We start from the raw sequence: 14,991 nt of genomic DNA on the forward strand, positions 1-14,991 counted from the left end.
CTGACAAAATTCATGAGTTTTATTAATGGAAGAACACACAGTGATAACACTGCATGTTTTTTGAGAACATAAATTAACATTCAAATATTACAAAATGCTTTCTGATTTTAAATAACGCAGTCTCATAAATGTCAATAAGGTTGTGCTGAGGAATTCATTAATTCAAGAATTAATTCTGGCATTAATTCAAGTCATTTACAGACATACTGCTTAAAACTGATCATCTTACCAATGCTATACTAATATTCAACAATAACACTTTATTTCATTAAAAGCTCTTATTATTAGATTCTGGTAACACTTTACATTAATGTTCCCTTTATAAAGCATTTATAGATGTGTTTATAAATGATTAATATGTTATTTACCTATGCATAATAAACTGCATAAATAAAAAGGGGGATGTTATGAACATGTTATAAATGCTTAATAAATGTTTTTATTCATTATTTATTTGATGATTATCTTGATGTTGTTTGCATTATAGGCTGTCAGACTGGACACTTTTGGCGTGTTATGATGGTTTTCTTATAACTGCTCACTATTAGAATCCCTCTTTTTATTCATGCAGTTGTAACTGCTTTATACTGTATTTGTAAATGACTGATTAATCATAAATGAACAGATTTATAAAAGCTTCATAAAGGGTACCTTAATGTAAAGTGTTACCAAGATTCTTTTATAAGACTTTTATAAGCAAGCTTAACGTTTTAGTAAAACAATCTTTGAAATGGAATTTGAAGGATAATAAAAAAAAGTCAAGGATAGTTGTGGCATCATTTAATGTAAGGGACTCATTACGTCTCTGAAGGGGTATTTGTGGAGAACATTTCCTCTGTGTGGTCTTTCTCCCGGTGGTCTCGTCTGAAGGTGTGGCGGTGCTGGTTCAGTATGCGTCACGTGGAGTGTTCGCTTCTCTGTGTGTGGTTTAATGTGAATGTTGAGGCTGGGTTTGCTTTTCTCTCAGCCGCTGCAGAAGACTGTGTTTTAATGTGTTTCATTACAGTCTTTCTGGAGAACGGTTCTATGTGAGAACTGTGAATGTAAAGATCCTGTAAACCCTGAGAGAGGGATTTCACAGAGGAAGGCCCCTCACACCCTGACACACGTGTGCTGGGTCTCAACACAGATGAAGCGTGACCTCTCTGAACCTGTAAACCAATACCTGGAAGAACGAATTCAGAGATGTGAGGATCTGTGCGCTTGCTCTGAGCGACACCAGGTGGAGCCGGAGAGCTTCGTGATCGGCCGACTCTCATGTTCCATGTAAGAGGATTATAGATGACATGAAAATCCAGCGGACAGCAGTTTGACTTCTGGATTAATGCATCGATGCAGTCGGTATGAAACTGCAGAAAAAAGAAATAGAATCATAATTTTGCTTTGTATTAAATCAGAACACTTGACTTATACAGACAGAAAGCATATTTGCTCAATCTTCTGATGGAGAGATTATTAACTGTGAAAGTATTCTAAGTTTACTTGATTTGTAGTTGTGTTAACTCTTTTGACTAAGTTAAGTAAAAATACCCCTTAAATAGAACGCCTACTAAACAGTGGTTAACTGAGAATATACTTTTAAGTGCACTTCTATCAACTAAAAGTGGGCTACAAGTATTAAAATATCAGACCTATTTGAGTTGTAGTATAGATGCAGAACAAACAAAATACACAGAAGTCATTTTAAAGTACACTTAAAAGTAGACAAGTGGTATGAAAATAGTACACTAGAAAGTAAACAACTATAACTATATTTACTAAACAAAGTACACTTGAACATGTTTTAAAGTCCCCGTGAACCGGAAGTTGTGATCGTTTTTACTTCTGTGTTTTGACACATTTCCGAGATAAAAAATAGTAGCGTTCCTCTTTCTCTGCGATTTGATTGGATGTATAAAACAGCTGAAGGGAGGAGTTAACAGATGCACTGCTCAAGCTGTCTAACATGCATCATTAAAGAGAGATAGTCACCACAGGGAAGAAGTACATTTTCAGATTTTAACTAAAGATTTTGAGGACACACAAATTTTAAAAAGAGAATGACCCACATTGATAAATTATTTACAATAAACAAAAATATTTCATGCAAAAAAAATAGGCGTTGTCATTTTTAATTTCACTGGGACTTTAACTTCATGAAATGAATCCTAAGTTAACTTTGTTATTTTTTGTATTTCAATGTTCATTACCTTGTGTTTGCAGGGAAGAGATCTGACGTTCTGAGCCGTCTGAAATCTTGACAGGCAGATCCGACACTGCACACCCGGATGAAGCAGTTTGGATTCTTTTCGAACCCTCACCATCGGCAAACTCTTCATGACATGGTTCGGGACAACATCACACATCACAGCAGACACGCTGCAGGAGATGATGAAGACAGAGTCGTGTGACAGGAGACACGAAATAAACATTTACAAACAGAAACTGGGTGAAGAATCAAAAGAAAAGATGCTGTGATATACAGACACAGACCTTCTGTCCATCATGTGTTTGTCCATCATCTGTGTTTCTTCAGAGACGGACTGCCATGAATGACCTCTCTTCTGCACAAACATCAATGTCAGTAACACCACACATGTTTTCTCTCTGATCAACTCTGTTTTTAAAGAACATTACTGTATTATTATGTGAGAAGTGATCATGGGAATTGTCACTTTTGACGTCATTTGACTTGAACGGTATGTGAAAAATGCTGCACTTTAGGTTTCAAACAGAGATGGCGATAGAGAGACACTCACCGCTCGACACATGAAGGAATGCTGTGGATGAGCGGGTCTCCTGAAACACGTCTCACACATGTGAAAATAACTGCATTCTGTGCACCTGTACACATCACACGTGACATCATCATCACGACTGACACTGAGTTCGGCTTCAGAATGAATGTGAATCTCGTGTTTGTGCTGAATGCCTACTTGAAACACTTGCCGACGACAGGACAGACCCCACAACCGTTACACACCACTCCAAGATGTTTCTCCAGACACTCTCGCTCATAATAAGTACACAAATCTGCAGAGTTTCTCACCTGCCATACACAAAACAACATGTCAGCGTGTGTGACAGCATCTGTGGTGAGATAGAGCTGGAGTTTTCAAAATGGGGTCCGGGGACCCCCAGAAGGTTGCAAGGGGTCCCTCAGAAAAATGATAAAAGTCCACAGTTTTATTTGCTTTTTTGCTGTGGATACTTTCCAGAATTTTTTATATTTGAATCTTTCTCGTGAGTTTTTTCTCACTGTAGTGTCTGTTTGGGACTCAAAGTGAAATCGTTCCCGACTATTTAGGTTTAGAAACAATGTGTTTATCCTTTTTACTATTTACACAGAAACAATATAGATTGATATATATTTATGAAAAGGGGGTCCCTCACTAAAGGTTTATCATATGTGACCCTGGTCTTAAGTAGCACAGGAACATTTTTAGTAAAAGACAAAATGACATTACATGGGTCAATATTATCGATTTTTCTTTTATGCCAAAAATTCTAAGGATATTAAGTAAAGATCATGTTTCATGAAGATATTTTGTACATTTCCTACCTTAAGTCCATTACCTCAATATCTAGATTTTCTTGTACTCTCAGATTCCTGAGATTTAAACAGTTGTGTCTTATTCAGATATTGTCATATTCTCAATAGAATTTTATTCTCATACATAAATAGAAATCTTATTTATTCATTTTACAGATTATGTAAAAATCTAAATTTCGAAAAATGTACCTATAAGACTGGCTTTGTTGTCCAGGGTCACATATTTGTGGGTCTTTGGCGTCAAAAATTGGTTGAGAGAATACGCAGACTACATTAATGTAGTCTATAAGGTGTGAGGACATGTATACTTTACTTCTTGGTTTAGTTGCTTTAAAGTGCCAAAGTCTTCTCTGCAGAGCGGACACTTCAGCACGCCGCTTGAGTTCAGTTTCATCTGATGATCAGCCCACACCTTCATACATGAAATATGAATGTTGTTTCCACAGCTGAACCTGAACAACAACATGGATAACAACACGCCGAGGTCATGGGTACGGTCTGTTGGAATATTTTAAAGTTCCACTTAACAATCTTCATTCAGATCTGCAATAAAAGACACGTACCTGCAGTAAGTCACAGGCAACTTTTTCAGCAAAAGTTCTTCTTGGCAGATGGGACATAAATCTTGCTTCTCGATGGCTTTCTGTCTGACACACCTGTGGTCCTCATCTGATGGTCCTGAGGCGCGTCTGTCACTATGGGATGTAGTTTTGGTGACATGAAGCCCTTGTAAGAGCTCCAGGATCTGTCTCTCCGCAAGGCCGTACTGAAAGCAGTCTGAAACGCAACACAATACCTAAAACACTTTCACACACCACATGACAATCTGTTCCAGGATCAGTCAGTGGAAACATGCGTGGGCTTATTTTAGAGGGATAAATACTTACATTCGTGATCTCTGGGCAGCCGAAATTTACGCATCAAAATCCTACAATACAGAGACACGATTGTGTAGATTTAAAGATGGTAAACTGTGTGTAGTGTTGTTTAACACAAAGCTTTTGTTTACCAGCAGATGTGTTGACACAGATCTTTCTCTTTGTAGAAGGTTGGACAGGTGCACGTGTGCGGATCACCTAAACACACCTTTAATATCAAGAGTTAAATTGCGTCATTAATAATATGAAACGTCCTTGTAAACGGAAACCACGTGGACTCACTTTATATTGTTTGGAGTCTCCGTCCTCCTGCAGGAGAAAGCCGACGGGTCCGAACTCTCTGAGGATGAGGATGGTTGTGTTCAGAGCTCGAGCCTGATGACTGTGGATCACGTCACTCACGCATTTCCTCCAGACGGTTTTCCGGAACATTATTCCTTCGAAAGGTGGAGTCGAATAAAGCTGGAAAGTCTTCTTACATGTATGATTCAGGTGGACGTGTCATTCATTCAGGTAAGTTGGGAAACACTCATGGTTTGCGCTCTGAACCATTGTGTTGTCAAGTTGACTTGGTTTCTATAGCAACTGACTGCGCTGCGCGTGCTGCGCGTCACCACTAGATGTCACACACACAACGTGCATCGATCGGCCGGTATTTGACATCGCGAGAGCAGGTCAGTTTATTTTTCAATTTATATTCTCTCAAAACAAAATCATTCTTATTTGAGCTACATTACATGTTCATTAATGCAAATAAAGTGAATTCTTATTAATTCTTAAAAAGAAATATATCGAAACTTGAATTTTAAATGTTGGTATATGCATCTATATAGACTATTTTGATGCTTACTTTTAAGAATATACCTTGTTGTATAACTATTGTTATTTTATAGTTTATTTTATATATTTTATTTATTTATTTATTTTATTTTATTTTATTTCATTTCATTTCAATTCAATTCAATTTATTTTATTTTATTTTATTTTATTTTATTTTATTTATTTTATTTTATTTTATTTTATTTATTTTATTTTATTTTATTTTATTTTATTTTATTTTATTTTATTTTATTTTATTTTATTTTATTTTATTTTATTTTATTTTATTTTATTTTATTTTATTTTATTTATTTATTTTATTTTATTTTATTTTACTTTATTTTATTTTATTTTATTTTATTTTATTTATTTTATTTTATTTTATTTTATTTTATTTTATTTTATTTATTTTATTTATTTTATTTATTTTATTTATTTTATTTATTTTATTTATTTTATTTATTTTATTCTATTTTACTTGATTAGATTTTTTGATTTGATTTTGTTTTGTTTGTTTGTTTACGGTGATTTGCAGTTTAATCTCTTTCATAGTATCTTCCTCTTGTACTACTTTGTTATTTGTTTGGAAAAATAAATAAATAAATATATATATATATATATATATATATCTGCGATGGGTTGGCACTCCATCCAGGGTGTATCCTGCCTTGATGCCCGATGACTCCTGAGATAGGCGCAGGCTCCCCGTGACCAGATGTAGTTCGGATAAGCGGTAGAAAATGGAATGGAATGGAATATATATTTATATATGTATCGAAACTTTTCAAAAGACATGAAGACTATATGTGCGTTCTTTGTGACCCAGTCTGTGAAAATCCAGCTAAAGTCATTTCCGTCATTTACTCTATATTTTTTCTACATAAAATCATCCTGCACAATTTTAAGTGCGTTCTGTATAAATAGTCAGTATTGTTATATAAGGTCATGTCATAGATTGATGTTTGTTATCTCATATTAGAACATAAGCCTTGAGACTGCCTCATATATTTGCATAAGGATTAACAAACATTATTATTATTGTTCTGTACTTTTTCTGTTTTGTCATGTCGTTTTATAGTTCAACAAGCATAACAAAAACATTAAGTAATTTAATTATTTCTATAGTGCTTTTCACAACGTTGTGGATTGTTTCAAGCTTTTAAGTTTTAAACATACAATAATAATAATTATGATATAGAAATGTGGAAGATTTTGAATGGTTACTGGTGTCTGTCTATTGATTCTTCTGTGGGAAACTTGTTTTTAGACATGACCATGAGCTCTACTTCACTTCAAGAGATTTGAAAAGACTCATAACTCATGTGGCACAGGCATAGCTAAATAAGTTTGAAAGTCTGCACATAAAGTTCTCTAGCTGGTCTCTGAAACCTCACTCGAGTCTTTTGTCTTGTAATAGTCCTGTGAGAGTGGTAACAGAGTCCATGTGTGTCGGGGTTTGGCCTCTATAGTGAGAGTGAGTGATGCCTGAATAACATCCAGACTTTCTGAAGAGCCGTGAGAGTGTTGTGGTCCAGCAGGTCACTACACTACTGCTTTAGATTACACACATTCACACAGCGACATCATCACATGTGTGTTTATTGCACAATTCTGAAGTCTTACAGTGATAACAAGACACCGCACGTGTGGCCCAACATTGACACAGACACTAGAGGCGTGGTCACATTTGCATGAATGAAGAAGGCGGGGTATGTTAAAGCTCCGCCCACGCAGCACCACAGATATTAAAGGGGTCACATGACGTGGCTAAAAGGAATATGGTTTGTTTTAGATGTAATACAATGTTTAAACCCGATTTAATGTTTTAAAATGCTGTATTTTCCCCACACAGTGCATGTTTGTATCTCCTCTTTGCTCCGCCTCTCTGGAACGCACAGGTTTTTTGACAAAGCTCACGGCTCTGAAAAAAGCAAGGTGTGCTCTGATTGGGCAGTTGACCAGTGTGTAGTGATTGGTGGAATACTGCAAGCGTGTGAGGGAAATGTAATGTATCTGACCATATTTGGAACATCAGGTTCCTCTTCAATTGTACAGGTACACCACCTTACTTGCGTATACATTTGGGCGGTCTTCGTCAGACCACCAACTGATGTAGATTTGTGGGGATGTGGTTACACGAGGCGTTTCAGGCAGGTCTGGGAGAACATTTTAGATAGAATTGTTCCCACACATTAATTTTTGCAATATTACATGTCTAATACATGCATGGGCAACTTATAAGACACCAAAGACACAGAACAACACATATTCGCGCCATATGACCTCTAAAGATCTAATTAATGTACTAAAGTAATTTTTTTAAGGGCAATCTGATCATAGGAAACATACGTCATAATCCTGTTACGCCATTTTCAGATGTTTTTTAATATGTCGTCTCATTGAGATTTTAGGGCGATTGTAGAAATGTCATTTTTCACGCGTTGTTTGAATGACATAATAGTTGTCCGGCGGCCAGTTGCAAAGATGGCCGCCAAGTTTTGTTGTTTTTTTCAACCTATTTACTTAGAATTTATTTTCTAATGTATTGAATCTGTACTATTGCTTGAAATGTAAACTTTGAAAAAAAAAGATTTGGTTGGGAAAACTTTGTTAGAATAAACGATTGTTAGCTGGGAGGTTCCACACCTATAGCATTTTTAAAACATCCTAATAAGTAGGCATATTGTCCACGCTGAATGATCTGATGTTTGTTATGATTGTGTTTTTATGAGGATGGCTTATGTGTCCATACACAACCTGAGTCCTATAGTAAGTGTCTAATACATCATCACACATCAGTCTGTCCCATCACACTACTGAATCCTTATGGATTACATCACCAAAACATCTGTTGCTAAAATCTTCATAATTCACATTTCACTTCAGGCATTTCAGTTTGAGAACGCCTGTTTTTATTGCCCGTGTAGTTTCTCATCCGTTGGCGTGTACCCCTCTCTGCCTTCACCTCACCACAGATTTCATATGTTTGCACTTATACGACATAGGATCTGTTATATAGGGAATGAAATCTGCTGTGGGAAGCTGGAATCTGTGCTTGTGTGACAGAGAGAGAAAGAGCATGTGTCGATAGAGCTGCTTTGATCTTTCAATCAATGTAAAGTCGTCCTACAAACAGTTCGGCTAGACTGACAACTGAGATCAGATACATCTGTTGACCAGATGATCCACACTCTAGACCAGAGGTCAAATCATCAGAATTTGAGCAAATTTTATGAGAAATGTTTGAGTTCATACTGAGATCTTCAATAAGAGTGAGAGAGAGAGAGAGAGAGAGAGAGAGAGAGAATGAGGGAGAGAATGTGAGAGAGAGAGAGTGAGAGAGAGAAAGAGAGATAGAGAGAGAGAGAAAGAGAGAGAGAGAGAGAGAGAGAGAGAGAGAATGAGGGAGAGAATGTGAGAGAGAGAGAGTGAGAGAGAGAAAGAGAGATATAGAGAGAGAGAAAGAGAGAGAGAGAGAGAGAGAGAGAATGAGGGAGAGAATGTTTGAGAGAGAGAGTGAGAGAGAGAGAGAGAGAGAGAGAGAGAGAGAGAATGAGAATGAGAATGAGAGAGATAAAGAGAGAAAGAGAGAGAGAGAGAGAGAGAGAGAGAGAGAGAGAGAGAGAGAGAGAGAGAGAGAGAGAGAATTGACGATCAGGAAGAGAGCAGTGATCTCTGAATCCTGTTTGTGTCACTGTTCTGTAAGTGGACACCTTAAATCAATGAACAAAAAACCACACATACACACACACACACACACACACACACACACAGATGTTGAGTTTCCATGTTTCATTACTGTACTGTTTGTTACCCCTAAACCTCACAATCACACAACACGTTCTGCTCTTCTAGATTTTTAAAAAAGCTCATTCTGTATCATTTCTTAGCTTGTTTCCTCATGAGGACCAAAAAAATATGTTGGATTTCCCTTTTTTCTGGGGACATTTTGTGCCCACACCATAGGGTTTACCCTTCACACACACACACACACACACACAGGGTTTGTTGAGGGCGTGTTCTCTTCAGCTATATGATTATGATTGTGTTTATTCTATCACAGATGTGTGTTTATGGTCATTGGTGTGTTTAGCTAGTGTGATGTAGCGTTTATTTGTCATCGCTGGTTTATGTGAATCATTTATGTTTTATAGCGGCTGTAACGTAACGTTATTGGACTGTGATGGAGAAGAGCACATTTATTTGTGAAGACTGTTTGTTTGGTTGTAAATGATGATGTAAGATTCTGTCTGGCTCTGATTTTAATGTTTACACACAAATTTAATAAAGTCTCATTTTCCTCAAGCTGTAAATGAGTTGCTCAATAAAGACACATTGTTCTTTGGGAAAAGATCTTAAAAAATAAAGTTGATTTGAAGGGAATAGTCTTTTATCACTGTCCAGACAAACCTACACAAATGGTGCCAGTCTTGTTGGGCTGGTGAACAGAAAACAAAACTTCAGTCTTAAATATGTTTTAATGCTGAACGTGTCTGTTGTTTTATCCAGTAACCCTTTTCTAACTCAACTAGCGTGTGCTTATCTTCATCTTCCACCGGAGATATTTGACGAAGAAGGAAAATTGTGTCTCCAGTTCTCAAGTGGAATATTGATATAGTTCAGATAAGAGGCGTCTGCCAGAACTCATATGATCCAGTTTATCCTATAAAACAACAGCGTCTATACTCACGGCTGGTTACACCCAGAACAAATGACCTCTCCAGGGCTGTGTTTATTTCTTTCTCTCCTCCTTACCTTTGCTTTCTTATATGCTGTCATGTGTGTGTTTTCAGCAGAGGAAGTTGAAAGGGTTAAGGGTTCATTCAGCACATGTTGAGAGGTCACGACCCCATTCTGCACCAACAAAACTCTTTCTGACTGCTTTCTCCTGCTCCTTTCTACTGCACACACACACACACACACACACACATGCACACACACACACACACACACACACACACACACACGCACACACACACACACACACACGCATGTGCACTGGTCTATATAAAATGTTGGCATAGCGAATCATTGAATTATTATTATTTGGATGCCAAACTCATATGAAATAAAAGTCCCAGATGAGATCTTTAATATCTCTTTTTATAAATATTTTCAATGATTTACTTCCAGACATCAATCAGATTAAATGGAGAACAAATGGAAACTTTTACTTAAAGGGACAGTTCACCCACTAGTAAAAATACTGTCATCCTTTACATTCACATTTACATTTAGTCATTTAGCGGACGCTTTTATTACTCACCATCAGGTTGTTTTAAACCTGTTCTTTGTTCTGATGAACACAGAGGAAGATATTTGGAAGAATGTTAGCAATTTTCAGTTCTGGAACGTCATCCACTAACATAGCAAGACGGGAACATTTTTATTACATTATTTTATATATATATATATAAAAAACATACATTGAACACATAATGAGATATTTTGAAGAATGTAGGAAAACAAAGAGTTCCGGGGCACCTTTGACTACCATTGAATTCTTCTGACTATGGCCGTAAAGGATGTCCTGAAACTGAAAATCACTAACATTCTTCCAAAAATCTTTCTGTGTGTTTATCAGAACAAAGCCATTTATACAGATATGAAATGACACTATCGTGACAGAATTTTCAATTTTGGGTGAACTTTCCCTTTAAGTCTCATCTGTTTCCCAGATAATTTGAAAACGAGTCAGAGATCTCAAAAATGTTTCAAAAGTCATCTCATCAATCTCTTTGAAATAGTCACAAGCGTCCGGGCGGCACATGTTACCGTTTGACGCAGGTTGATGGATGGCGGAGTGCTCGTGGATTTTCATCTGGAACGTTGGTTCCCTCAAGAGTCAGCGAGTGTGTGAATGAACGGCCGCTGTAAAGTACAATTTCACCCAGAACAAACACACGAGGATATCAGTGAATCAAAGGAAACACTTCTGCCCTCAAGCACTCCTCTGAGCTTTCATTGTCTGCTTTCATTTTCTTTGGCGTCTTCAGAGCATTGATGTGATGTGATGTGGACACCTGAGTGAAGAACCACAGAGAACAGCTGAATCAATACACTGACACACATCATACAGAACAGATGATCAACTTTTCTATTCTTTCTTGCTCTGCTCCTGATGTGTCGTGGCCACAAATTTAGAAAAGGCTGAACATTCATAGTTTATGCTATTCACAAACTAACATTTTTCTTTCAGACGATGATCTGAAGAAGAGATTCAAAAGTTTTAGGTATGTTTGTTTATTTGAGCTGACAACACAGCTCCACATGAGATCTAGTCCCACCATCATGGAGTCTGTTGAAAATAACTGAGGCTAAATTCAGAAGAACTGTGGCAATGTTGAAGAAAACCTTCAAACTTCAAAACAACAGTTCTATGAATAATTTCCTGTAAAGAATATTAGAAATATAGATCATTTTATTATACTGCATGAATCGAGAATGAACAGAGAATAACTTTAACGTTGACACACTTTTCTGTTTAAATGCATCCTGCTCTAGATCAGATGTTCATTCACAGAGGAAAAGTGCTCAGTAACATTCAGATGATGGTTGATATCTGAGGAGGTGAGAAAGAAGTGAAAACATCTGGACATCTGGCTCGGACACTTGGATTCATCTGGCTGTCGTCCATCGCCTCACATCCCGGAGCAGAGCGCAGGCTTCACTCAGGTCACGTAAACCCGGCAGCCACACACCCACTCCACCACCCCATGACACAACCCCTCAGACCCACTCACTCACTGACTGTGTGTGTGTGTCACAGTGTGTGTGTGTGTGTGCGCATGTGTGTTTGTCCAATGGTGTGTGTAAGTTTGCTTATGCGTGTGTGCGTGCATGTGTGTGTGCTTGTGTGTGTCCATTGGTGTGTGTGTGTGTCCAATAGTGTGTGTGTTCATGTGTGTGTGTGTGTGTGTGTGTGTGTGTCCAATAGTGTGTGTGTTCATGTGTGTGTGTGTGTGTGTCCAATGGTGTGTGTGTGTGTCCATTGGTGTGTGTATGTTGTGTGTATGTGTGTCCATGTGTGCGTGTGTGTGTCTGCATGAGTGTGCGTTTGCCAGGTGTGTGGGTCTTCTCTCTGTATTACACAATAAGAGTTTCATGTTTTTAGTGAGCAGAAGATTGGAGGTTCAGTCCCAGATGGGCTGTAGTGAACAGATTTAAATGATGTTTATGTGTAAACAAACTCACAGAGTTGTGGCAGTAAAATGCAGCGCACAAACGCAGCATGGATGATATCTTCGCTTGTTTGGTTCAGCCGGTGTTTCTCATGAAATGAATGAAAGTCTTCTGTGAACAACAGCGACTGGTGCCATGTCGTAAAAGCTCAGCATGGAACACACATGGTGTTTGATGGTTTTCCCTCACGATCACTGGACGAGCGACTGACAAGAAGTGTGAGGATTCAGACACACAGCACGGGGGAACAGAAGGTTTTGGGTCAGCGAGTCCGTCTTCAGTCAAACTCCTTCATGCACCCGCCCACCAAACTGCCCTTCAGGGAGGGAATATTTCTGCTTTCCCGGGGAAGTGAATATAGCAGCAGCGGCTAAATCTGTTCAATCTCCGCCCGATTCCCAGGGCAGACTTTAGCATCCATCCACCGAGCGACCCCATCACGGGACCTTCCTCAAGCCTCGCCCGCGGTGACGGCAGCACGCTGGCAGCGCTCTCATGTGTGTGTGGGATTTTTCCATGCTACCCTCCTTATCCTTCCTGACTCTCAATGCCCTGAAGAACTCTGGGAAGGATCTTTCCCACCCTCTCAAGGAGTTGTGATGTCTGTCTAAAACATGCCATCGAGCAAGAACACATAAAATGTGCCGTGTTGTAATAAGGCCTGACGCACGCCAGTTCCCAACATCTGGCTTCCGTTAAACCATGAAAACAAACCACGCTTCAGGGCTGTTGAATCTTACATCATTTGGTGAATTATCATCCCACCCAGCGTCTTGAAGGAGCGATGAAGAGCAGGCGGACCTGAACTGGAGGACGCTTGTGTGTGTTGTTCTTCACTTAAATTCTCAGACGATGAGTAAAACTTCAATTAATGACCGAGCGAAACTTCAATGACCGGATTGATGTGTGTGTGAAAGAGTGTGAAATAAAAGTGTTACAGCCTCTGTCCACCTCAGCAGCTGATCTCAAACTGGCCGCGCACAGATGACGTTTGTGTGTGGAATAAGTTTTATTTTCCGTCATAATGTTTGTCTGAAGAGATCATAAACAGTTTGACCTTTGAGAAGGCGGAGTCCGTCAAACCCGAGCGAAGGTTTTCTCTCCCTTCTTCTGTCATGTTGAGACTTTGAGATTATTATGGTCTGTGACACAAAAGGCTTGATTCTGGAGGTCAGAGGTCATGGGCGGCTCTGTCTATAGCTGTGGTGTTTGGCTGCAGTTCCCGCTGACCGACAGGAAAGGCTGTGATTTAACATTCCACCTTTTTCCCAGATAACGCCGCGGCCCGGGTGGGGCTCCACGAGCCCACTGAAGAACAATAGCAGGAAACTGCAAATGATGAAAACGTGCTCTCGCTCGAAGCCACCGCGGGCGGACCTATGAGAGGAAGAGAGAGAAGAGGAGAAAACCAGAATTAAAAGAGAGGAAAGCAAGTCTCTCATCTGTGCATTATGGATCTGTGACAGCATGTGCTTTAACTGGGATGACTACTTCCTGTTCTGAAGATTCCATTTCCTGTGCTGCTGGATGACAGAACACCCAACACATCACACTGTTTTTAAACACATTATTACTTCATTTTTATTTGTTTGTTTAAGACTTTTGTCTGATCATGAAACACTGTTGCTCAGGGCCCGTGTTCAAAAAACCTCTGAAGACTTAAAGAAGCAAGTTAGGAGAAACTCTTAAGAATAATGGGCGTGTCTCTCTTAATTTTAGGACTCATATTTGTGCTGAGAGTATTTCGCAAAGTGTTTTATCACAAAAACTATCTTCTAAACCCGTGAGACGTTAGGAGAAGTGAAGAGGACAACAATCCTCACACGACTGGAACACCAGCAGTCTGCATTGAAACCTAAACATTTGAGAAAGATTTCATGACAATGAGCTTAAAGACTTCTAATATCTGCTAACTGTTCACGAGAGCAAAATGCTTTCAACATATACTTTATATGAACAACATATAGTTTATCTGCAAAAGATAACTTTTCTTTCGTATAATACAAAAACATGTTGTTTATTGTGTTACGAATGAATGAATGAAAAAACGTTTATTTCAAACATGTAAAAGAAAACCTAATAAATCAATGACAAAACAAAATTATTTTGACGTATTTATGTGCGAAAAGGAGCAGGAAGAAGCACCTATCTGCTTTTATAATTCCCTCCCTTATCAAAAAGAAGTTTATTCAAGTGTGCTATAGGTATACTTTATAACTTAAAATAGTTTTCAATCTACTTCTTATGTACTTCTCAGAATGATACTTAAATGTACTCTGAAGTGTACTTGATTTTATTGAGTGAAATGTTTAAGTATATTTGGCCTATAATCTTCTTGTGTCTATTCTTTTATTTAAGAAGCCTATTAATTATTTTTTCTCAAAGTTACTAGTGCTTTTCTTATAATTGAGGTAATAATTTGACTTGTCTCGAACCGCACTGTTTGTCAATTTTATCTTTAAAATTGTGGTGCTGTGACTTTGAAAAAGATAACCTACAAGTGAACTTGCAGTAAAAAACTACTAAACTTGGGAGTAAACTTCAAAGTGTACTTTTATACACTGAACTGTGCTACAGGTA

General features: G+C 38.1%; 1 protein-coding gene across 2 annotated transcripts; it reads right to left on the reverse strand.

Annotated features, from left to right (window-relative positions):
* Nucleotides 1–4: 4 nt before the first annotated feature.
* zswim2 (zinc finger, SWIM-type containing 2) lies at nucleotides 5–4,983 on the reverse strand. Of its 2 annotated transcripts, none has more exons than XM_056750018.1 (10): nucleotides 4,693–4,983; nucleotides 4,542–4,618; nucleotides 4,420–4,460; nucleotides 4,096–4,309; nucleotides 3,846–3,984; nucleotides 2,916–3,028; nucleotides 2,739–2,823; nucleotides 2,473–2,540; nucleotides 2,190–2,358; nucleotides 5–1,349 (listed from the first exon to the last, which is right to left on the reverse strand). In XM_056750018.1, the coding sequence occupies exons 1-10, from the start codon at nucleotides 4,840–4,842 to the stop codon at nucleotides 897–899; spliced, it is 1,509 nt and encodes a 502-aa protein (XP_056605996.1). In that variant the 5' UTR covers nucleotides 4,843–4,983; the 3' UTR covers nucleotides 5–896. The 2 variants fall into 2 exon arrangements, with proteins under 2 accessions (XP_056605996.1, XP_056605995.1); XM_056750017.1 differs by having other exon boundaries at nucleotides 2,473–2,543.
* Between the last annotated feature and the right edge of the window lie 10,008 nt (nucleotides 4,984–14,991).

Source organism: Triplophysa dalaica, chromosome 6 (assembly GCF_015846415.1).
Source record: "Triplophysa dalaica isolate WHDGS20190420 chromosome 6, ASM1584641v1, whole genome shotgun sequence".
Lineage (NCBI taxonomy): Eukaryota > Metazoa > Chordata > Actinopteri > Cypriniformes > Nemacheilidae > Triplophysa > Triplophysa dalaica.